This window comes from Balearica regulorum, chromosome 1, assembly GCF_011004875.1.
Source record: "Balearica regulorum gibbericeps isolate bBalReg1 chromosome 1, bBalReg1.pri, whole genome shotgun sequence".
In the NCBI taxonomy this organism is placed as follows: domain Eukaryota; kingdom Metazoa; phylum Chordata; class Aves; order Gruiformes; family Gruidae; genus Balearica; species Balearica regulorum.
In genome coordinates this window covers 81,118,031-81,144,835 of record NC_046184.1, presented here as the reverse complement: position 1 = coordinate 81,144,835, position 26,805 = coordinate 81,118,031, and the positions used below count along the sequence as shown (strand labels likewise).

General features: G+C 35.0%; 1 protein-coding gene across 1 annotated transcript in view; it reads right to left on the bottom strand.

The window, feature by feature from the left end:
- Positions 1-26,805, bottom strand: part of CCDC91 (coiled-coil domain containing 91) — a 148,864-nt gene that overhangs the window by 104,968 nt on the left and 17,091 nt on the right. The window contains 7 exon segments of the mRNA XM_075761250.1: positions 6,457-6,561; positions 8,503-8,568; positions 8,570-8,692; positions 11,929-12,086; positions 17,148-17,226; positions 17,341-17,401; positions 21,782-21,831. Of these exon segments, the coding sequence (XP_075617365.1) occupies positions 6,457-6,561; positions 8,503-8,568; positions 8,570-8,692; positions 11,929-12,086; positions 17,148-17,226; positions 17,341-17,401; positions 21,782-21,792 (603 nt within the window). The 5' untranslated portion in view covers positions 21,793-21,831.

The following is a 26,805-nucleotide window of genomic DNA, read 5'->3' as shown; positions in this document are numbered from 1 at the left end:
TAACCCCATGCACCACTACACACTGAGGGTCAAATGGCAGGAAAGCAGTTTTGCAGAGAACCACCTGTGGGCAATGGTAGACAGTTAGTCCACTCGTGTACTGACCACACCACTCAGCATGGTGGCAACTGCAAAGTTGCTGAGGGTATACTCAATCCCACCATGTCATTAATGAAGATATTAAATAGTATTGGTCCTAGCATGGACCCTTGAGGGGCAACCACTTCTTACCGATTTCCATTTGGACACTGAGCTGTTGACTGTAACTCTTTGGACACAGTCATCCAGTCAATTCTTTATCCATCTAACAGTTAATCCATCAAATCTGTATCTCTCCAATTTAGAGGCAAGAATGTTGTGGGGAAACTGTATCTCAAGAGGTACCTGCCAACTGCAATGATTCTGTGAATGAAATAAATGGTTTAGATGGATTTTTTCTACTTTATCACAGTTATTTTTAGAACAGTATTTTTCAGACTAAGAACTGATATATAGGGGAAGTAGAGAGGTCACTATAAAGCAAAGAGCTCACTGTAAAGCATCATAGCAAAAATATAACATTGAGATAACTGTCAAATACCATCAGATGTTTTCTGTGAGTGGGAAACCTTTGGACTGATATTTATTAATTAAACGAAGTAGAACTGAGCTTTCATATGTCCTTTACTACTAATGTTGCAACCAAAAGCACCAGTCAGTCACAGCAATACATCGGATATCATTTACTCCGGGCCAAGACTCTGAATCAACTGTAAGTCTCCAGTTTCCAGTAAGAAATACAAGACATTTTGAAATTTGAGAGATTTCAGATTCTTATGTGAATTAGTTAATCAGTTGCCATTTAAAATCCCAGGTAGATTATATTAAAATTGCCTACATTATTTTTAGTGTCCATGCATAGCAAAACTGAAATAGTCATTAAACCAGTTCAACACAGTTAGCGTGCAAGCACAGAAATAGTTGTCAGCACTGGGTAAGAAAGGAAGAGGTGAAGGCAGATGGAAGGCACAGAAGGACTGAGTTTATTCATTAGGTAAAGACGGCCAGAAACAAGTGGGGAAATAGAAGGCGGCATAAAAATAGAGAAGGAGGACAGGGCAAAAATCCAGTGACGTAGGGAACTGGGAAGGTAGAGGTGCCTCAGGAGAGGTGCAAACCAGAAGTTACCCCTAACTCACAGTCATCTGTGCCCTACGCACACCAGCCATCCTGTGCCCAGATCAGCGCCACATGGCATCACCATTATAGGACAAGGTCCCTTAGAAGAAGTACTAGCCCTTGGACAAGATCATATTGGAAGTAGTGAGGAGGGGTGATATCTACCATTAACTTCCCACTCCTCAATCCCTATTAGTACCTTCTATTCACTTTTAACTGCTGTCCTCCTTCCCTTCTTGGAACACCACTGAACTTTCAGCCCTCAAAACCACAGCTCTCCAAAGCTGCTTTACCCTTCTCAGCAATCAACATCCCTACCTACTTCTGGAACATGTGTCATCATTGCAAAACTAAATTTTGCCATCAAGACAAAGTTGCAATTCTTGGAATTGCAAAAATGTAATGCCAACTCTCCAGGAGAAATTCTTTTCATTATAGGAAGTTTAGCCTGTAATCACTGGAGCTATAATTTACTTATTCGTCATTTATTTCATTAATATTGAGATTACTATGACATTGTTCGAATCTAAAATCAAAGATTTTAAGATACATGATGGACTATTACGAGGCTTAATTCAATTTTGAAAGCAAGAAACTCCATGAAGTGTGGTGGTGGGGCAACAATTAGGACACATCATTTTAAATACTAAAAGAAAACGAGAAGAAAAAAATAATCAAAAGGGTCCATTCAATAAAATCAGGCATCATCACATTAAGCCACATTATTTAACATTCCTTTTTCAACACCTTATGAATACAAGCAAATTTTTCTATGTATTCAGGTTATGTTCAGTCCTAAAGTATAAGTACATCAAAATCACTGTTTGTACAATTCTACTTAAAGGCAAAATTGTATTATGGATCTAGCATTAACATAAGTTTTAATTCTTATATACCTTACAAAGTATTATTTTAAAGTTTTGAAGCATCATCTCCAAAAACAAGGAGACAGACACAACGAAGTATGTATTCTATTTTATATGAATGCATATAATGTACAGGTCCAATATATTAAAAAAAACCCAGATCAATAGGCAACATTAAATAGAATAAAAATAAACTCATCCCTCAGAACTGGGAGGGAAGAAACTAGCTCGAAATCTCAAGATTTTTTCCTGTCTTTACTTAATTGCACTTAAAGCCTTTTCCTCATAATTTGAGGCTTTACAATTTAATGTGACATTTGCGCAAGTACTCAAATGAAAAATTCCCCAGACATCAACAGTTACAAAAATAAATAAATGAAACAACATCTAATACCAGCAATGGTTGTACTTGGGTTACTATGCCATTTAATCTCAGCTAGGTGTTACTGCATGACCTAGTGAAGATTCTTTGGATAATTATATATTATTACAATTATAATTATATATTATAACAGACTGATTTGTCTGTTTTTTTCAATATGAGCTTCCTCTCTTACCTTTCTAAAACATCATTTAAACAGGGAGTCTGATCTGCTTTATATTTTTTGTGTGATAAAAAAATTAAAAATGAAATTTTAGTATTAACCTAATTCATTTTTAATCATGACTTTTTGCAACAACAGGAAGATTGCTAAATAAAATAAGAACATTGAAATAACTTTTTCAATGAAAATTTAAAATTTCCTAAAAAAAGGCGGAACAGAAACAAAGGATTCTAAAAGAATTTTTGGTGCTTTCAAAGTGACTATAGATTTGTTAAGCTAGAAGAATAGATGCCAGTTGCCAAAAGAAAAAAGAATCTACTTCAAAAAGAAGGATCAACTATATTGTTATTTAAAAAAAACAGCCTGCTTAACTTCCAGAAAGGGTTGATGATGGGAAAAAATGTATATAACCACAAATAGAATTTTCCAGCAGCAATGCAGTATTACTTCAAATGCGACTGTGTGGTAAATCAAAGAAATGGCAGGGGGAAAGTATGATCCAGTTCTTAGTGAATCATCAAAAACAGTTGTCTGTAGATAGACCAAACATCAGAAATCTTATCAGCTAAACAATCTGTCCAAAGAATTAATTTCCTACTTAGAGCACTAGAACCCAGGCACTATTTCCCCTTCTCAAATTAAATGTTCTGTCTCTGATTTGCAAATAAGAGAACATCACCTTCTAAACAGGAGTATTCATTTCAGTATTGATGGTTTTTCATTATATCATAAATTCAAGTTTGGTAGTTTTAAAATGCAGCATTTATTCATTTCTACAACATATTGCAATGAGGCTGCAGCAAAATTTTAATTTATAGGATTAAAATGGCCACTAATTCTGCATTACAGTCAAAACCATGTATTACTTAGTAGCACTAAATGTCTTGAAAATATGCAGCACCTAACATTTAGAGAAGAGCTGAGGTGTTAAAAGTTGAGATGAATATGTATATGACTATGTGATCAAAAAAGGGAAAAAAATGAGACTGACATATCAACAAAAAACCAAAACCAAACACAAACCACACATTTCCACCTGTCTCCCTCCTGTCTAAATAAGCAAGGAATTAAAAGGCTAAAATTGCACTTATGCAACTTTATGGTTGCAGCACTGCACAAAAGTCAAGAAAACTAAAATTACACTTCTCACAGCAATTTTAACTCAGCTACATTTCGTACGCAAATAAGTTAGAATTACAGTATTTTATTCTGCCCCTTAAATACTACAAACACTAAAGCAGGAATGTGGGAATCATAACTCTAATTTTATCAGCTTGTATGAATTCAAGATTTCAAAGAGACCATTGCATTAAATATCCAAACAACTCTGTAATACTAGTTAATAGCAATTTGTTTATTCTTTTTATGAACCCACTGCTGCCCCTTTACTGTCTCCGGTTGTTGTAGTAACATATGGAAACAACATTAAGAATGTGAAAATACTACACGCTCTGTTCAATCTTGATTTTTTTAAGCTAATTTTATTTAGATGAAACAAAGAACTTTTTGCTTTTCTCTTTTACAGAAGCTTGAATGTGGCAACTCTTCACTGTCATCCATTGGTTAATTGCTAACGCTATAGCAAAGTCTTGGAATTCTGCCTGACACTTGCCCCCCTCCCCCCCCCCCCCCCCCCCCCCCCCCCCCCCCCCGCAATTAGGAGCAGTGATTATCACTCCCCTTCAGTTCTTCCATTTTCACTATTGTCAAATTAAGTATAAGGCTTTTTTTCACACTTAAGATGAAGAAAGTTTGTGACTAGTCCAGAACACAATTCAGTTCATCAGCTAACCCAACCCAGAAAATGTCTGTAATATGTTTTATGTTCTTTGTCTTTCAAAATATTTAAAAAACCTGAAATGATATCACAAGATTGAAACAATTTTGTGACAGCAAAAGTATTGTAACATAACTGCCATCCTTGACTGAGGCACAAATCAATAGGGAAAGAAAAAAAGAAAGAATGACTGGCTTAGTAGTCAAAGATTAAATGAAATCTTCTCCCAGAACTAAGCACAGTAACTTTCACAAAACAAGAAGAGTCTAATCTAAGTATCACCTTGTTCAAGATCTGACTGATTGGCTTTATTACCTCCAAACCAGCTTTTGAGAATTCCCTATGTCACAAATGCCAGAAGTCAGTTAATTAGTAAATATAAAGATGCATGAAATAACACATGTTCACGTAAAAAGCAGTTAGAACCATCTCATGAGGCATTTGTTTTACATATTATACTCAAATATTAACAATGAAATTTCATTTAAGAGGAATTAAGTCAATGTGCACCTACAGCTTAGGATGCCAGAATCAGTTCAGTTGGAAGTCTTATCCTGAGAGTTCCCAAAGCTATGCCAGAGTCACCATGATAGCCTGCTTTTAAGCTTTTCAAGTTAACAACACTAATAACCAGCTGTTTCTACTGGAAAAAGAAATGCTAGTGAGACAGACATCTGTACCGTGTAGCTGCCAGATTTACTCAGTGTGCAGCCACAGGTGTTGACCCTAGTGTTGTAGGAGCCCAAGGAGGAAGACAAAAGGAATTGGCATTAAAAGCTGTACTAACAGAAGGCATCTAATACTCAGCTTTCATGAAAGTAATTTTAACTGTCAGCTCTTAGAAGCATGACTCACTTTTCTTCTCTGATTTGATTCTGGCTATATCCAGAAGACAACAAGTAGTACATGAGTTTTTCTACAAAGTACGTTAAAGGTTATGACCCTTTCATTGCCATTCTTGAAAACTGTAGTACCTGACTCAAAGAGGTATGATACAGACAGACTGACACTTGCAAACCTCAGTAACATTTCCACTACTTAAATACTTCTGCTTGAAGAGCATCCTGAAAGCATTAATAAATAAAATCCATTAATTCTATTGTAAAGAGTTTATGATGATCATTAACTTTAGCCAGTATGATACTCCATAAATCTGAAGGTTTTTAAGCAAAACTTATTTTTACAACATAGCTAAGCAAACATTTCTTGCATTGAATAGGACGTTACACGCATAAACAAGAAAAAAAAAAAGATTAGATGATTATATTACCGTAAGTTCTACGAAATACTGCAGCCAGGAATTCAATACAAAATGTAACAGCAACCCTTAAGTACAAAGGGGAAACAATGCAGTAGCGACTTAAAAACCATTCAGAGCAGAAAAAAAAATTAAGTGAAGTTGAATTACCAACAAGAAACTTTTGAAGTGTTCTAAGTCTGTAACAGCAACCCTTAAGTACAAAGGGGAAACAATGCAGTAGCGACTTAAAAACCATCCAGAGCAGAAAAAAAAATTAAGTGAAGTTGAATTACCAACAAGAAACTTTTGAAGTGTTCTAAGTCTATAATATTTAGTTTGTCCTGCTAAAACACTGAAAGAAGACTGAAAACTTCAATGAAATTTGTCTTCTATGTGAGACTTCACATAAGTATTTAATGAACAATGTTGATTTTTGCAATGGAAGCAGTTTTAATTCCATTGCCTAGCATCTAATTACACTTCACAGATTTTTATTATGCAACAAAAACTATTCCATATTCAAGTCAGCTAATACTTTATAAATAATTGGCCAGAGCTACTCAAAAACATGCTAAGTCATACTGTTAAACACATAGCTACTGTGCAAAGGGTTTTTCTTTTCAGCTGTTCTATGAAATAGATTATAATAAGGATGAGTGATCTGAGTTGCAACAACGTACTTACACAGGCAGGCTATTAAACCACTAATCTCAAAAGTCAGGCTCTAATCTAAAGATCTTACAAATTCTTTAAATTCAGAAGGCTTTGGAGCAGGCACCTAGATACTTTGAACAGAGTATTTGTTGGACATAAATGTACTCTATATAAAACCCTTCTGAAAAAAGTATGATACTGGAAGAAATACATTACCTGGAGCGTCTTGTAATGGTCTTGATGTGAAATTACCTTTTCTTTTCTTTCCTTCAATAAATCCATTTCTAGAATACTATGTTTTTCCAGTAAATATTCTAATTCCTATAAAGTTTACAAAACAAAATACATGAAGTTACAAACATTTGTATTTTCACAATTAACAGATTCAGTTAATCATTCCAACTAATTTCATTTCTGAAGACTATGACATTCGCTATCATAATATACACAGAGATAAAGGGTTGTGCAAGAAAACTCTGCAGTCTTTAAACTGAGACAATATTTTAAAGAAGTATAAAGTATTTAAAATCAAAGGCCTGTCCTAGAAAGAGCATCTACAGTCACTAGGTTTGTCTAGTTTGGAGAAAGGAAGGCTGAGGGGTGACATCACTGACCGCTACAGCTTCCTGAGGAGGGGAAGTGGAGAGGGAGGTGCTGAGCTCTTCTCCCTGGGATCCAGTGATAGGATGCATGAGAATGGTTCAATGCTGAGCCAGGGGAAGTTCAGACTTGACGTTAGGAAACATTTCTCTACCAAGAGGGTGGTCAGACACTGGAACAGGCTTCCTAGAAAGGTGGTCAATGCCCCATCCCTGCCAGTGTTTAAGAGGCATTTGGACAATGTCCTGAATAACATGCTTTAACTTCTGGTGAGCCCTGAAGTACTCAGGCAGTTGGACTAGATGATCGTTGTAGGTCCCTTCCAACTGGAACTATTCTGTTCTAATTATTTCCATATTTTTAATAGCTTGTTCTGTCTTTCTGCATTTGAAAAGTAGCATATTAAATGTACTTTTAGCAAAAGGTTTCACTAAAACAGCAGAAATCCCACTACATACAGCCCTAATGATCTCTACCTACATCTCCAAAATCAAAAATTTTAAAATATTCTGTGAGCTTGCATAAAGCCAGTCCAGAAGCCAGCTCAACATGAAAAAATAAAGAGGAAGGAGAATGACACTACTAGCAATAAACTTCAAAATTATTTGCTATACAAAGAGCTCAAGATTTTTATTTTTTCTTAATGCAGCTGTTGCTCCCACCAAACTCATTCCTACTATACATAAGCTGTTGGCACCCTTTCAGTTGCTTAAGAACAACTATTTCTGCAGCCGTGCAGGAAGCCAGCATAGAAACAAATGACCTGCCAGATCACTGTACAGCTATTCAAACAAAGGCATGACTGACAGGGTCATAAGGAGGACAGTAAGAGCAGGTCTGCTTAGTTCAATTCTGCTTTTGGAAAATAATAAAAACAGTTCTTGAGATTCAAAGTCTTTGATTCAACTATAGAGATAGAAACTGATTGCATAACACTTCTTCAATTCAGAGCCTAGCTCTCAACCTATCTCTTCTTAGAGTCTTCATTCATACTTCCCTTCCAGCCCTCCTCTATACACTTAATTCCTAGCAAAATCAATCCACTCCAGACCTCCTCATCTTTGGCTCCAGTTACTCATCCTCATTTTCATTTCCAACAAGGCACTTCATCCTTCCCTAACACACCTTGATAGCTACCAAGGAACAGTATTAAGAAGTATTCTCCCATGCCTCAGTGATCTTTTGCTAACTCAGACACACAACTACAGGCATAGGCCTGCTTGGTACTCTATCACATTCAGGTCAGAAGAAATATGAAGGATTTAGTTACCAGAAAAAAAGAAAAAAGCATTATGTGTTACATTCATAAAGATAGCCAAAGGCACTTTCAACTTCTGTGATCACGTACTCACTCCCAAAACATGGGGGAAACCACTATAACTTCTAACCACATGGCTCCATGCTAAGAAAACTTGTCTTTTTTTTTTTTTAAATTCTTTTTTTTCCCCCCTCCATGAAAACAGTATTTTTTTCCCTGAAACTTTAGAAAAATTCAGCCTAAAATAGACACCAGACATGAGGGAAAAAAAAAAAGTATTTTGGCTAAGTTTGGCCAATTTCTCTGCAATTTGGCCAATTCCTATAAAAAAATGCATTGCAAATCTCTGCCAGCTCCAACTATATATAAATGCCAAACATTTTCATTAAAAAACTATTCATTACCTTTTTAATTTTTAACTTTTCTTCTTCGGCAGTGCAGAGCTTGATTTCTAGGTTTGCAACAGCTTGTTTGAAGGTACCTCTTCGGTTCATTTATTCTCTGTGTCTCAGCATCAACCAAAGCAATGGCTGATGTAACTAAAGTCTTGTCTTCAGTTACATTCAAAGAAGCAACTGGAATATCTGCTTGAACCTAATTCATATAAGAAAGAAAACAGTAAAGGAAAGGGTAAAGGGAATTTAACATTCTAGTCAAGTCAAATTTCATTTCCAGATGACATTACAGAACTTAACTGTAAATACTAAGGTTACTTTTTTGAAACCACACTTCTCTGAAATTGGCCATGCACACTCTCATATGTAGGATGTGCTGGCCAAAAAGAAAGCTTCAACAATGGAACAGTAGCTAGTAATTCTAGATGGATTCACATCAATTCTTCCAATCTCCTTAACTGCTTTTCAAGAATACTGTAGAAGGCTTTAAGAAGGAGGATGGCACAGATAGCTCAGTTTTCAGTGAGGTAGAAGTACTCAAAAGAGGTGAAAAAAAGACAGAAGTGAAACTGAATCATCTGTCTCAAAGCATCAGACTTACAAGGAAAGAAACTGTCCTTGGATTAGTCACTCTATGTTTCACCCAGTGCAGACTGCAAACAGTAGCCATGGAAAGGAAATACAATTTTTTTTTGTGCTAAAATAAATATCTCATCTTGAGGCTAGACCAACAGAATGAGAGTAACTGGGACATGTCTACAACATTTAGTTAATGGTATTTCAGTGAACTGTGGAAGTACAAAAACTGAAATGGAGGCTTCTAGAACACGCAACCCAAAACCGATGAAACACTGATAAGACCATATTTTCAGAAAAGCAAAAAATTAAATAGGTGAGGTTTAAAATATTTTGTGGTATAATTAACAAAAGCCAAAGCTTTTTTTGTCCTTCTTAAAAAGGCAAAAACTTCTTTATATCCAGCAAAGGAACTTCAAAGGAAAAAGCTAGTAAATCATTTCAGCGCCACATTTTTCAATAATTTGAAAGCCAAGAGCACTTGAGACTTGGGGAGTGGTGGTGAAAGGATCATCTCAATGTGTTTATTAAGAGAGGTTTGACTGATCTGATTTAATCCATTCCCTTAACACCTTATATTGCAAACAGACACTCAAATAACAGACTTTTCAATAAATATCTCTCAAAGGATTCAAGGAAAGAAACAAACAAGAATAGCTGAGATTTTGATTGTACAAGCAAATAGAAAATCCAGAAGATAAAACAATCAGAAAGAAAACTGCAGCTTGTGCTCTGAATTCCCCTTCTGTAAGAAGCAAAGAGAACCTAGATGTACTAATTCTATTTCTGAGTACTACTCAAGATTTGAGTATGGCACTGCCAAGAATTGCGATGTTGGAACCTGAAAAGTTTTTTTTTTTTTTTAACACGAAACCTCAAGAGGCTCTGGAGACACAATTATGGAAGAATACAGTTCTCCTAACATCCTCCTCTAACAGGTGTAAGAATATTTTATCATAGTTTTATACCCAACAATTTCCTTTAGCTTTAACCAAAAGGGCAAATTCTGATCTCCATTTCAAAATAATGTTTAAGTACCTTCTCTTAACTCCCCTTCTCCCTTTACTAACACTTGCTAATCTTGTATTCTTTAGTTTGTATTATTCCAGGCATTAAAGAGTTTGTGGAACCATGGGTCTGTCAGTAGCTGACCAGAGTAAGATGAGAAAGACCAAAACATAGCCTAGAACTAGAATTTGCACACATAATTATTCGGAAGTAACAAAGTATATTTTCTCATTTTTAGTAATATTACCTAACAAATGAGGTTTTAGTTTTAAGAAAAATTACACCTAAGCCTCAGTATTCTGGACTATCCAGAGTGTTCTTTCAGAGCTAAAGTTGCTGGCCTAGCTCAAACAAGAAAGGATACAGGTCAGTCACATTTCATTGTTACCCAAAATCAAAAAGGGTAGGATCTGTGGCTAAAGAAAAACGTATTTTGGTCATTCTGCCAGCAACAGAAATCAACTTATCAAAACATTGTCAGAGAGAGATATGAAGAGCTTTCAACACAGAAAATGACCCTGGCTGGCATCAGTCAAAAAAAAAATTAAAAAAAAGCAAACACTGCCCCCTCTCAAGAAAAAAATCCACAACTTTGGATTTCTAAAAAATTTCTTAGGTATTATTTGCATCTGGGCACATCTCTTCACTTTTTATAGGCTCTCCCCAGAACATTACACTGGGAACAAATACAAACCAGTAACTAATTTATTACTAAGAGTGAACTATTGGAGCTGTATTAGCCACAGTCTTCCTGGAAGTGTGAACATACAAATGTTGCTCAAATGAAAAACAGTAAGAGGTAGTTTAATCAAAACAAGTATTTTGTACAAGCTGTTTAAATAGCTCTATCAAAATGCTTTTAAATGGTCAGATTATGGAAATCTGACTTAATTGTGAAATTCAACTTTCACCATGAGTAGCCTAGATGAGACTATCTGAATAATAATAAACCAAATAAGTGCTGGAAGCGTGAGGGTCGCAAACTAGCCCAAAATATTGATTGGTTCAGAGAAAGACAAGAGCACTTTTAAATTCAAGTATATACTACAATGCATCCTGAAACAACTTTACAATCAATAAACTTGTTCAAATAGGTGTCACTGCAATCAATGGCAATAAAAATTCACTTGGGAGGGTAAATCTGTTTAATTCTCATCCACAGCAATCTTGCATTCATGTGCTATTCTCCAGGCAGAAATTCTTTTCCCTCCCTTGCTCACCTAATTGTTTAGTTAAAAACTTAATACTTTCACCCCCCAAAAGAGAAGCTAAGATCAGTTCTCAGCAGTATTGCAGCCACAAAGAGAAATCAGGATCACATAACTAGGACTGCAGCAGATTAAAAAAACACAACCAACCAAAAAAACAAACAAAAAACCTTTATCCCCCCCATTACTTTTAAAGTAAAATATAATAAAAAATAATATTGAAATTAATTTAATTACAATGAAGTAAAAATTAAAGATTAATTCTTTAATCCTAAAACCACTTGAGAAAACATAAAAATATGACATGTATGTTCAGTCATAATCTTTATGGCTTTAACAGTAACACACCTTTTAGAGAATCTTCCTGCTATTGTTTCCTACTTTCACGCCTAGTACTATCAGCATGGCTTTAACTTTTAATGACTAACACACTTATCTCTCTTGCAGTCCATACCAAAGTAGTATGGTGTCTCCAGTTACAGGATTTAAACACCATTTTAAAGTTATTTTACTTCAAAGTCTATCACAGAAATTCAAGGACCACCTTTTGCTCTTAAAAGGCAATTCAATCTGAATTTGCACAGAAAAGATACAATGCTATATGTCAAGTTCCCATACTGAATCACAAAAATTGTGGTTTTACCTGTTCTTCAAGAACCACTGGGTTTATAACATTGTTGGCTGTTTGAATAGCTGTTGCCACATTATCACTTGATAAAATGAATGAGTCAGAAGGAACCAGGCAGGAAGAAGGCACAGAGTGCTCCAGAAGAACACCAGGAGATATATGGACTTCAGATACTAATGCAAGAAATAAAACCAGAAAACACACACAATATGAAGAAGCTTTCAAAAATTAATTCTGTTTCTGCAGTCTATACCCAGCAAAACCCATCACAGTAGCAACAAGTATAGTCATAATAATGTAAGGTTATGTAATTCTTACAAACTAATTGCACTGAAGAATAATTCCATACAAAGTTTCTTTATTTTTAAGTACTATCAACTTAATGATATTCAAAATTGTAGTCACACTAAATTTAGACTTGTAACTTACACAGCGCTTTCACAAGACAACTGCCATCAAAAGCAGCAGTTTTAACTTTTCACTCTTTCCACTCGCAGCCTTTCAGCTTGAGCATGATCTTTAATCAGTTCAAGTCAACTGTAAAACTCCACCTACAGTTTCGTACATTTTACAAATTTTAGAGGTAAAAAAATCCTCAACTGTCTTAAAAGACATATTCAAACAGAATATGACCTTTTTGCTTCTAAAAAACCAGAAAAGTGTCAGCTTTATGCTATCACTTAATACCCTGAATTTCAGTTTGAGATCAATTTCCAACAGATGGGAAACCACCTCTCCTATGAGGACAGGCTGAGAGAGTTGAGGTTGTGAAGCCTGGAGAAGAGAAGGCTCTGGGGAGACCTTAGAGCAGCCTTCCAGTATCTGAAGGGGGCTTACAGGAAAGCTGGAGAGGGACTGTTTACAAGGACATGTGGTGATAGGACAAGGCGTAATGGCTTTAAACTAAAGAAGGTAGATTTAGACTAGATATAAGGAAAAAATTCTTTACTGTGAGGGTGGTGAGGCACTGAAACAGGTTGCCCAGAGAGGTTGTGGATGCCCCATCCCTGGAAGTGTTTAAGGCCAGGCTGGATGGGGCTTTGGGCAACCTGGTCTAGCGGAGGGTGTCCCTGCCCATGGCAGGGGGGTTGGAACTAGATGATCTTTAACGTCCCTTCCAACCCAAACCATTCTGTGATTCTATACCAGGCAGCTCTGACTGAGAAGACAAGCTGTTTCTCTGACTAAAACTGTCAACTCACAAGGAAAAAACCTAGCATGACATTGATCCTTGTGGTGTTAGCATTCATCCTTTAGTGATGATCACCATAGTATAGGCATAGTTCCCAAATAAATAATTGATGAGAAAAGTAATAAAAGAAACTGAGTCTGAATACAGATAAGGAATGGAGACTCACAGAGATTAAAGCTTAAAGTATTCACATATTTTAGAGCATCTAATACTAGGCATAAGACTCCACTTTTCAGAGAATACAGTTTTATGTGGAACCTTCAGCAATCAAACTGAGCTTTCAGTTATTTCAGTTATAGTAACGAAAGCTTAACATTTTGAGGGGGAAAAAAAAAAAAAAAACAAACCCAGAAACAGAAAACCCACCTCTTAAGTTGTCAAAATAAAGCCTAGGAAATGAGGAGCAACAACTGGTACTGCCTCTAAACACTGTGGTTTAAAATTATTCAACTAAATACACGACTACGCAGAAGAGAAGGCAGCAGCTCTCCAAGGTATCATTCAAACATCTTTTTTACAAAATCTTCTTTTCACTTTCAACAATGTTAAAGATTCCTAAATTAGACATTCCTAGAATTACATGTGCTATGTCTGTAATTCAAGCTCTTAATTCATTTCTCTTGTGTATATAATGGTGAAATTGCATTAGCCTTTTAGTTCAGCTCAAAATTTGCTTATGAAGACGACCCTTCAATCATTCCTGCTTACCATGCCTTAGTTATCATAATGGCACAGTTTCAGAACCCCTGAAACAAAAACTTGCCTCTGACTAACTGACTGGACTAGAAAAGCAGCTTGTACTCAATTACAGGTATATCAAAAGTCAAATGCCCAAGAAGTCTGAAATAAGATGCTTGCCAGAACTGTACTTCAAAAAAATTCTGCTAATTTCTGAACCCTTGACTTCACAATATTAATTATATTCTATCATTGATTTGTATATAAGAAATGACAAAACCATGAAGTTAATAGAAGCAGAAATCAGTAACAGCCTACAATCTTGCTCACACAAGAAAAATTCTGTATCTTTATCCTAGTAATGAAGCTAAAACAATTATTAAAATCACTGGGGGATCAGACATTCTGAAAACAAAACTAAGTGGATGAACATGAACTGTTAAATCAACATTCCATACGAGTCATATACTTTTGAGCTTCAGAATGAAGACATTAGATACAAAATACTCCATTGAAAAAACAAACATGAGTAACAATTACTAATTGGATGTAATTTATATCCAGCAATTATGAGATATGTCAGCAGGGCTCTGAGCAAAAGATCATATAATAATTGTTTGACATACTTTTGTAGAAAATTGCAAACTACTTGCAGTACAGTTCCCCTACATGTAGGTTTCAGCTGTTAAAAATAAAAATCCCAAGAAACAAAACCTACATTTCCATCCTCAGCTATACGTCTTCAAATGATACAATTCAATGACTCTTTAAATTATATGGTATACACTGTAAACTGTATCATTGAACATTTTCAGTTAAAAGTAACATTCAGATAGAAAGTATAAGACTGTTTTGTGTGCCCAAATTTCAGTGATCTGCTTAAATCCCAGCTCCACATATGGTTGCTCAAGCACAACTGTAAGAGACAGGGAACTAGTGTCAGAGCTAGAACACAGGGATCTACAGCCTGCATAATGCTGAATAAGCAGCTTAGGGAAAAATAAACTGAAAATTACTGTATTTACAGACATCAACCAAATTATTTTTGCCAATACATAGCAAACTAGCACACAACAGAATGTGTCAAATACATTCTAAAATATGTAAGTAACAAACATCCAATAAAATTAATCATTGTCAGTGGAAAACAATTTATCAAAAGAACAACAGCATCCGTTCCAAATAAAAAAAAAAGAATCTTTTCCTGCAAAACAAAAAGCAACAGCTAATAACTTTAATTCCAAATAGACAAAATATTTCCTGTACTTACACTGCTTTTAGCTCAATGTAAATGGATAACTATTAGAAAGAGTTAAATTGCTTAAAAATGAGTGGAGGGATACATTAATAGATATCAATTGACAATCAACATGCCCATAATAAATGCCGTCTGGTAACTGTCCTGGTGGAAGGGGAAAAAAAATGGCATTACATTTCTGCTATAAAAATTCTTATTCTTCTCCCTTTCTGAACCAGCAACCACAACTAATAAACATTTTCTGATTTGAAGTACTGCATAGAAAAGACTATTTGCACATATCAGTAAACATTTTATGATACTGTAAGTCTATTGAAAAAGTGAAATTGACATTCAAATTTGTCTTGGGCATCTAATTATCCTCTGAAGGGAAAGTTGCTCACTGTAATCGACACTGGGGCCTTACAAATAATTTCTGATTTCTTCTTGCACACTGAGAAATACTGCAACAGGTTTCAGTGTTTTGTTCTAGAACTTCTTGTATCTTACAAACATCACATATGCAGGAAATTGATGACATGAGTAACATATTACTCCATAAAGTTCATAGAATCTTGGGTGTATATAATGGTATCACACTCCAAATTTATCAAAATCACCTCAATAGCACCATAATACATTTGAATTTCTGACATTTTTCAACAAACCTTACTGACCAACAAATTTCTAGGGTAAGACAAGAACAACCTATTTATATATAACATTGGCCAGAAAATTCAGTTATTTCTTTTACTGAAAACATTAACTTACAAGTCAATGCATAACAAGCATTTTATCGATCTTATTAAAATCTGGCCTTTTGCAATAAGTTAATTTATTCACAGCAACATTTGCATGGAAAAAGTCACATAAAGATTTTATAGTAACAAAATATTCTGAATGCAAGAGGTTTTTCTTTTAATTTTGAAATACTTAAAATACTTTGGTATATCCTACCCTCAGACTTCGGTGTCACAAATAATACAAAAAACAACCATGTCACTTAAAAATCATTTAAATTCTACATACCTTATTAGATTTACATTAGACTTCATGAGATAGACACTGCACAGCTCTATTGGATTTAATTTAAACACATTCAAATATGCTAATGAATTTAAGCAGTATTTTTGAATAACAGTCAAAATGACAAGATGAATAATAAAGTTATTTGGGAAAATATAGTTTCCCTATTATTTGTTTTCCTTTATTTGAATGATAAATAAAACTAATTATTCTGTAATGGATGAAAGCCAGTACTGCCAGAAATAAATAAAAACATTTGAAGAACATGATTTAATGGAGAGCCCATATTGAGACAAATGCTTTAGTTTTAAAAATATAATTAGTTGACATAATTTCTTCAGCACAATAATATAATAATAGGCAGAATCTTTAGTTCCTGACCAAAGAGTAAAAAGTGTGTTAGAATTTTTTCCTAATGGTTGCTAAAGTGATGTTTCTTTTGTGAAAGCAGTAAAATCTAGACTAAATTCCCACAACAAAATCAACTGCCAATCCATAATACCTTAATTTTTTAGTTCTACTGATTTGTACATTTATCCACTATCAATAAGCTTATATTAATTTCTTAAAATCTAGACAGGCATCAGGCACTTTAATAAAAGTAGCTTTATAATATTTCAGCTTCTGCTTGAGATAAAGGATGTGTAATATATTTTCTAACTTTAAAATCTGCTTAAGTAAAAAAGATCATTTCCCCACCCACCCAAAGCAACTAAGATTTTATTAGAGTTAAAGAAATCTAATGGAGGAAGCAACATGCTCAAGTCCTACTTTTTTTTAAGTTTACTTTTTTGTATGTTTTCCCATCATTGGCAACAGATCTTCCATACTCAAAAGTAAGAATATCCTTTGATGAAGAAGCTCCATTTCTTCCTCCCATGAGATGCCAATCAGCCTTTGAACTGGATAAACTGTACTTCTCTCTCATTCAGCATGAAAGTTTAACTTTGAGAAGTGCAGCTTCCCAAAATAATTAGTAAGGAACATTCTTATACTAGATTTTCACTGTTGACCATTCTTTTATTGTGTATAAACATTTACAGTGAATATAGAAGGACAGCAATATGTTATTAAGAATTTTTATAGTGATTTTCTCAATACCTGTAGGAAATGCTGCCCAAGCAATAGCAGGGGATGTAGTCTGCTTTCCACCATTTCCACACTCATAACTCTCTGCTGCCTAGAAACACACACACACAAAAAAATTGTCATGTATTTTACAAAATGCTATAAATTCCTATAAAAATAGTTGAAAATAGTTACATGTCAAAATTAACTAAACCAAATAACATACCTCAAATCCTCCAAAGTCATCGTCATCCATCTTTGATCTGGTACTAGAATATAGCAGAAATCTTGATTTAAAAACAAAAACAAAACCACTGAATTGTTATATCCCCTTTACTCATAAAATAGCAATAAATACTTGGTAAAGCCAAAGGTATGACATTAGTTTTAAAGGACAGACTTGGGTATAACAAGTCACTGTGGTCAAACCCTAAAGGCCAGCTGTATAAAGTAATACAATGCTCTAAACTTCAGGAAAACAAGTATATTTCACTGGCCAGTCTCATAAGAGAAATATGCTGGTTTTATGATCAAATGAATGTATATCCTACCCTCAGACTTCGGTGTCACAAATAATACAAAAGTGACTCATATGTTTGTACTTCAGTTTCATAACAAATGAGTAGAGACCTTCATTTGGGTACAACTGCTACCTAGCTCATCCATGTGCTCTTCACAACCTCATCACCTTCTCATTTAGAAATGAGTATTCAGTCTTTCATCCAAGCGCTCATCTCCACAGGTAAATCAGGAAGACTTCACGTAAAAAGTTCTACAAAAGATCAAGGGACCTAAATAAAGACTTTTTCACACAGAGGATGCAAGGGCTAAAACTGCAAGAGGTATCTTAAGAAGCAGTTTTTTACTGATCAAGGTAGATGAAAAATTTGGGTGTTTTACAAAGGAATTTTAATATCTTCAAGGGAAGAGAGATAAGCACTGCCCATCAATATTGCCAAATATCTTTTGAAGGCAAGAATGTAGAAAAAGCTTTTCAAGATAGGGAAACTGAAAGACGGTACTTGAAAACTATCTATTGCTCTCAAGTATAGCAGTCAAGTGCCAAGTACCTCAACCAATGGTACTGAAAACAGCAGATAACCTAGTCTGGATGTTATAAAAAACATTCCAAAATGAAGAATTTTCTTAATTAGTAATGAAGATGATCCAATTTAATGCAATCACAATCTACCATACACTTCATAGTTTTATGTTTATGATTTAAAATATAAAAGTATTTTCCATTGTTAAGTTGCTTTTCCAAATCAGCACTGTGATTAAATCCCAAAAGATTTCCTGCTTCTCCCATCTCTTCTTAGCTGTCTGGCAACATCAGCACAAACTGCAACTTAGAAAAAGATTGTGGTGAATTTCTGGAAATTTTTCTGCTACCACAGAGGTCCTTCCCAAGGTTTCATGGAGGGGCTGATTTAGATTTTACAAACTGATCAGCATTTTTGAGTTGTAGCCCTGAATTCTGTGGCATTTTGATATATTTATAGTTAAATTGCAGTTCCTTTTACAAAAATGCAGGATAAGTTATTCAGTTAATGAAAGTAACTCAAGATATACATGGCTGTTCAAAGAAGGGTATTTTATATATATTTTAAAAAATATATATCATTCCGATACATGAATGAAGGGTAATCCAAAAAAACTTTAGGGTCTTTATAGAATGTCAAAATGTTTGTAAAGTTAATTGACTTTAGTCAAAATAGACTATAGGCTGGCAAACTTTTATTACTGTGAAAACACATGCTCAGAAACAGAAGAATTCAAAAGGTTTGGAGGAAATATCCAAATTAAAGTATCAGAACGTCAGAAGGGAACACTTTCCATTTATATCCACTGCTGAAAATCACTACCAAGAAGATTCAATTCAAACACACATCTTCCAAAGTTTAACAAATTAATTTCCAAGTTCTTATTGATTAACTTAGTTTAAATCACCACTTACACACTATCGCAGTGTAAGCAGACAGATTTGGTTAAATTAGAGTACTGTCCAATAGTCACATGTGGTCTAAGAACTAAGTATCTTTTTAGGGACTGCAAGGAGTTTAGATGGTTTTGTGTTGTTTTATTTTTTTAAGAGAGAAAGAAGGTAGTTGGGTAATTTTCCCTTCGATGTTAACCTTAACCAGGCAAACATTCACACATTCCTTTGACATTCAGAGCTTTAATATGTAACTCAAAAAAATAACACGTGCACACACAAATGATAGCAATGGAAGTTGTGCAGATAAAACACCACTGCTGAAGCAGACAACAATGTGCAAACTGAGAATGTCAACATATTCGCACAATCTGTTAAACACCATCCAAAACAGACTAGTCATGTATACAGGCACTGCAAAATGCAGCATTCAAGTAGCAATCAGAGCAGTCAGTCGGAGAAAGAGAGGCTTAAGAAAGGCAGTGTATAGATAGAATACCTATTTATGTATCACATCAACAGGTCCTATAGGCTCTACCCAAAGTTACTTCAGAGAATCACAGCAGATTTGCTCCCCAAAGAGCAACAGACATTGTTCCCACAATCTCAGAACTGGTCATGTCTCAGCTGGAGAAAGTACACTCCATATTCAGAACTGTGTTTTAAAAAGACAAACTGGAACAAGTTCAGAGAGGAGCACAACAGGAATTAAAGTAATTTTGGAAAGGCACACTAAAAATGGAGAGGCTTTGTTTTTAAATTAAAAAAGCCAAACAAAAATATCTATAAAATATGAAAAATAACATTCTAAGAAGTGATTAACTACTTTCATTTATCATCAAATGCAGCACTGACATAAGGCTGTAAAGTACAGAAGCCTCTGTAGGCAAAACATTTGTTAAGTACTAGCAAGGATTTCCAGGGAGGCAATATAAACCCCTACAAGAAAATTTATAAGAACCTACATATACATAAAACAGAGGTAACTTTTGATAGAGAAAAAGGATGTAGGGCAGAAGAAAAAAAAAAAGAACAACCTGTTATGTAATCCATCATCTCTGTTACTACATTTCATACACAGTTTTCATAAGTCTGGTAATGATCACAAGACTATTTTGACCTAAGATTACCTTACTCCTCAAATTTTAACACAGATATTTCATGTCTGTAACAGCATGATTAATCCATGAATTATTCCACACCCCATTTAAATGGAGTAAAAGAGAAACAGACTGCAAGCAAGTCTCAGTAGTATCAATGGCGCTTTCACATCTAAATGCAAATCCTACAATCTCCAGTTCTTTGGAAATTCCACCAGATTCTAGGCTAAGTGATTCTCAACCAGCTAGGAAGGACTGTTTGCTATTTCTGTATGCATAATACATATTCATACATGTACACAGACCTCTGTTTTCAAAGACAAAGCTAAGTTTCTAGTCCACCAAAAAGAAATCCTGATTTGTTTACATGCTTTGTTTGCTGTAGGCAAAATAAATCAGAATGAAACTGGCAAACTTAACATGAATCACAACTAAGCAGGCAGCAAATTAGGATAGAAAGCATGGATTAAGTCCTGAGGGATGCTGACATAGGGCACGTCAAAAAACTCAAAGGCTGAGGTGTTCTCTTCACCCAAAGAGTGTTACTGCAAGAGCTCTTACTAGGAGATGCACTGCATGAAAAGAAAAGGGTGCTTTCTGCAAAGAGATGGGAACAGGGCCACACCAACGTTTCAAGAACTGTCTAGAAAAAAATTAATCGAGCCTATTTTTAGCTAGAGGTCTTTCATAGCCCTCAAAAGTACATGTGCATTTAGGTCTGAAAAACATTTCAGTAATTTGTTCTAACTTCACTGATAACAATGCTGAAAATATGACCAAATACACAATTTCTCAATTCCACCCCTTATTCTGGTGATGGAAATGCATTTCTGGCATAAACAAACAGCAGAACTAGCCTAACACCTCACATAAAACTGCAACAATTTTGGGAACAGCTTTTTTTTAATCAATCATCTATTCCAAAATGGGTAATCAGACTTTTCTTTCCTCACAGACTAGAACATTATTTGTGGCACTGGAATAGGAAAGAATACATTAAGTGCTGACAATCTGCAGAAGGATTTGAAAAATAACCCAAAAAGACGAAAACAACCCACACAGTCTTACCATGACTAAATGTGGTCTCTTAAATATGCCTGATACTGGAATTAAGTAACTGTAAAATTGGGCAACAAGAAGTCAGCCTCAAAATTACAGATTCATAGAAATTATGGTTGGAAAAGACACAGTAGGTCATCCAGCCCAGGCCATTTACAAAACATTACAGTTCGAGACACTCATGTCCTAAAAGGCTTGAGAAGGTCTCCAGTCACACTCCTGTGAAAAGAAGAAAACTTTTAATGGATCACGAATACGTAAGCCACTGCAATTTTCAGCAGATTTTATCAACGAGTTTGTATTCATCAAATCATACAATAATTTAGGCCAGAACTCAGACCAGCAGGTCATACAATGCAAACTCCTGCTCAAAGCAGGGTCAACACTGCATTCAGATCAGGTTGCTCAAGACTTCCCTCTCCATGACTGACAACAATACACGATGAATGTATTCAAACATAGATAGCTGTGTGTATCTGAGATGCTTGCAAGCTTCCCTACATAAAATGAAGTCACCAAAGCCTGACCATCAGCTTAACATAGGTCATGAGAAATTTGTGAAATGCACTTACCTAACAGACATACCAAAATCATGGGTTTATATACAGGAAGATCAGGAGCCCTTCACAGGAGTAAGACAGAAAAATGTAAGCTAGGAAAAAAGCCCTCTTCCCCCATTCCAACTGTCAGGAGGAGAAGGAATGTTGTAATCCCACCAGAAATCCAAAAGGCAAAAGTGGTAGAGACACCAAACAGTGAATTAAGAAGGATTCTTCATTCACTTAAACATCTACCTCTGGCTAGTGAGAATTCAAATTAATCAAGTCCTGATCTATTACTTGATAAATAAAATATAAACTTGCCTCAGTAATAAGGTAACTATTTTGCCAGGTACTTTCAACTAGACACTGTATCACCTGGCCTGTAATTTTCAGTAAGTAGCTAACTTGCAGAATTTTGTGCATTTGAAAGGAACAACTTAGAGAGCATATTGCTGTTTGTTTTGTCAGAACAGTATGCGTGGAGCTGGCTAAGGGTGGGGCTGCTGCATTTGTATTTCTGGCAAACAGTGTCAGTGGTTAACCCCTACCTATGACAAGTATCAGTTTTACTTGTATGTTTATGCTTACTAAATGATTCATTCAATGTGTTCAATCTAGGACAGGCTTATTAGCTGTTTCTTCACCGGACATAACATAGACCGCATTATTTGAAGAATAAATCTTTGGCCAAAACTGCAGGCTCCAAAAAGCCTATCCAAGATAAGTATGAGATTAATAAAAAAAAATAAAACAACAATAAAAAGCAGTCATTTAGAAAGCATATATACTGGCAATACCTCTGTGATAAAGAGCAGAACAGATGATAAATTTCTGGTTCACACAGTTCTAACCAGCTCACATGCACTTCTCATGGCTCTTCTGCCAAAATTCCAAGCACCTCTTAGCAATTTTAAAACAGGAACAAACCTTCTTCTTTTTACCCAGCTAGTACAGACTTTTCTCCTGATCTATACCAATTACAGCTGCAGGATAAGCACGTGGCATCTTAAATAACTTACAGTAGCTACCAAGTCATTAGAAATTTTTGATTACAGAATACACATATCCCAAAGAACACATATCCCACGAAAGACCAGAATATGAACGTACAGAATAATGGAAACTAAAATAATTTTAGGGCATCTGTAAAATTTAAAAAAAAAAAACCACACCAAAAAAACCCTTACATTTCTCACTTCACACCTGCCTGAGACCTCAGCACTAAAAGTAACCCGTTTAATAGCACTTAAACCATGAACAGATGAACACGTTTCATTTATTAGGGCCAGGAATTAAATGGCCTGCAAAACAAAATAAACATTACCAAAAACCACTATCAAAACAAAAATTAAACAAAGTCTACAGGCAGATTTTTTTTTTTTTTTTGAGATTGAGGAATTCTAACTTCCTGTCCTAACAGTACAGCTAAATTCTTCTAGCGTATCCGTCAGGTATCAATTTCAAAAATGATAGCTGTTTCAAGGTACTGAAATATAGGTGATTTTTCTTTTCTTTTTTTTTCCTTCAAAAAGAAGGAAACATGCTCCTGCGCAACATGCCCTAAGTGATCCTGCTCTAGCAGGGGGGTTGGACTAGATGATCTCTAGAGGTTCCTTCCAAGCCCTACCAATCTGTCAATCTGTGAAACAATATGATGCAGTAATTCTCAATCCTTCAAATCAATGGAGATTGCAATCCTTTTAGTAACTTCCAATTCTGTAATTTTCCTCATAGCAGTATCTTGTTTGCAAAGAAAAGCTTCTGCAGACTTTTTTCCTTATTAAAGCAGCTGAGTATACAGTAAAATTGAATGGAAAAAATTCCTACAAAGATAGCATGATCCATGTGGTTAACATTCACTTAGTGGTTTGTTATTTAATGACTAGACTTCACAATCTTGTTACAGCAAAAGAGCATTCTGTATTGGTTTTTAATGGGAAAGCTCTTAACTTCTCCTAAATTCTGCATTAAATTTTCAGTATTTATCATCTGTATCTAACAAGGAAAGTATACAATAGAGCAGGGGCTAACATCACAAGACCATGAAGACATGAGACCAGAGGGAAATTTAGGAATGTTTTTCAATTTGGAAAATTAGACTGCATTGGTAATTATAATAAACATGATCTTAAAAAATCTTGGACGTAAAATTAACGTAAGACTTCCATAAGAAATTGTTTGTGCCAAAAATGTAATAAATTACATATATAAGAAGAAATTAGGCTAATTATTTCCTCAGAGATACTGAAAAATTCTCAACTATTAAGAAATATGTTACTTCAAGTTGAATGCTCATTAATGAATCTTAGATAAGCTATAATTTTTCATGAGATATCTATAAGACTTCTGGCTAGAATCAAAGGTAAACATTAGGAAGACCTTTTAAGAAGAAACAGAAATACAAGCTTTTTATAATTTCAGAGAATAAAATGCCCAAATAAACTTGGGAATTCAATTACATTTTTTACTTTCAGAAAGGTGGGAGTTTTTTTATGGTTCTCAGTTTTTGGGTTGGGTTGGAGTTTTTTTAAAGTAATTTTTAACCACAATACCAGGCAAACACAGCTTCAAAACTTTAAGAAAAAAAGAGAGAATTAACTACTTTGGAAAGTATCATTTAATATTATTTGAACTAATGAACTGCTACCACATGCCTATAGCATCCACATCTCTCTATATTAAAAGATGCAAACTTTGATTTCATGCTACATCAGAAAAAGAAAGCCTACAAATGTTTTTTTCTTGAAATAGAGCATCTAAATCCCCGTAGGTATGCAAACTTGTGTCTGTCTGTACATGTCAACTATTAAAGGTGGTTAGATGAGGGGACTGAGAACCTGTAACATCTAAGATGCAAGGCTGAGATTGAAGCAAGAGTATTTCACTCCTTTATTCAAACAAATGCCCTTTTATCTTTCAAACAGACAATACCACCCATACAAAGTTGTTCAAGGGCTATATGCCCTACCCCTATTATGCAATAGTGAAAATCAGACATCACCAAAATGCCAATGTTCTCCATCACGTTACAGTGTGTATTTAGTCATATAATGGGACACGTAGGAAATCCCCATCACCATGAAGTAGTATGCATATCAGCTCCCATAATGAAAGGCACAATAATATGGCAGTCATCACCTGTATTTGAAAACACAGCAGAAGCATGTCCAATCACATATTAAAGGAAGAGACTTCAGGGTTATAGGGAAAAAAAAAAAAGCCAACACAGAACATGTCCAGCCTCACTTCTCAGGAGAAAATTGTTGTGTTCACTTAGTCTGTAGAAAAAGGAGGCTGAGGGGAGACCTTACTGCTCTCTACAACTACCTGAAAGGAGGTTGTAGCCAGGTGGGTGTTGGTCTCTTCACCCAAGTAACAAACAATAGGACAAGCAGAAATGGCCTCAAGTTACACCAGGGGACGTTTAGATTGGATATTGGGACAAATTTCTTCACCAAAAGGATTGTTAAGCACTGGAACAGGCTGCCCAGGGAAGTGATGGAGTCACCATCCCTGGAGGTATTTTAAAAGACGTGTAGATGTGGTGCTTAGGGACATGGTTTAGTGGTAGACTTGGCAGTGCTAGGTTAAAGGTTGGACTTGATCTTAAAGGTCTTTTCCAATCTAAATGATTCAATGATTTCAGTCCCAGTACTGACTTAATATAAACACTTACTAAATAAAATACCTTTTTATTTAAAAAAAACAAAACCAAAAAACAACAAAGCAAGCAGATGCAAAACATCACTTATTTTACAGTAGTAGTTGCTTATATCACAATTGATTCAACTAAAATCTATGGGACTTTTAAGAAAAATATGAGTCTGACCCTTTATAACTAATCCCTTTCCACAGTCCAAGTAAACCAATACAACTGAATATATTCAAGGAATCACAGAATAAATTTAGTTTGGGAAGCATCTCAGAAGGACACCTGATGCAACCCCACCTGAAAGCAAGGCCACCTTAGACACTACATCAGGCTGTTTACGGCCACATACAGTCAAGTTTAGAACATCTGCAAGGACCGAGACTTCAGTCTACCAAGACAACAGCAAACACTAGAGCAAATATCCAGGGAAATTTCTTTTCCTATTTACCTTTCTCATCTATTCATTTATCCACTTATTCTGAAAAGTGTCCAGAAGGTTTCAACACTAAGAGATAAGAACAGCACATTAAGGAATGTGACAATAAAAGTCAAGAATTGATTTACACAAAATAGAATATGTAAAATAAAAGTCAATAGCTAAAACTTTTCTATCAATTCCTACAATGAATTTGCAAATTAGAAAAGAAATAACAAAAGCCTACAAAAAAACCCTAAAATAACCAAAACCAGAAATTTTTTTACCACTTGGTCCCTTATTCAGGAGACATCCCCTGGACCAAAAAATCAAGGATCCTGTAAAGAAGCATGTAAGATTTTATATCCTATGATATGATAGTTCATACCTAGCTTCATGAGTAATTTCGAAATAACACTACTTACATGGAACAGTGCTGTATGTAATAAGAGAGTGGCAGCAAAAGCTGTAGCATTTGTACCAGTTTCACGTAACAAGAATGTCTTATGCAATCTGCAAGACTTCTATAACTGCCTTTCCCACTTTTATTTATAAAAGCATTTTTAGAAGAACAATGAACCACAGCATGATTAAACACCAATAAATATACCTTTTACAAGCATCAGAAGGGTGGCAAAATTTTCACCAACTGCATAAAATCACAAACAAAACAAAACAAATTCTTTAGCTGGATATAGTCTTTATTAAAGAAATTAGAATAAAAATATTCTTTACAAATCATATTCTCATCTGAAAGGTACCAAACTAATGAGTAAAACTCTCTGAAATTCCACAAAAAATAGGTATTATGATAATCTACAAAATTAATTCCACAAAAGTTTGTGGTTTAGAACTTGTGGGTCCCCTTCTTCAGTATACACTGTCGGGTTTTTTCAACAGTGCTTAAAGCAGGAAAAAGCAATACAGTGCAAATTCCAACTCCATTTCACCTTCCTAGATCAGAAACAGCTTCCCAAAAAACAAAGC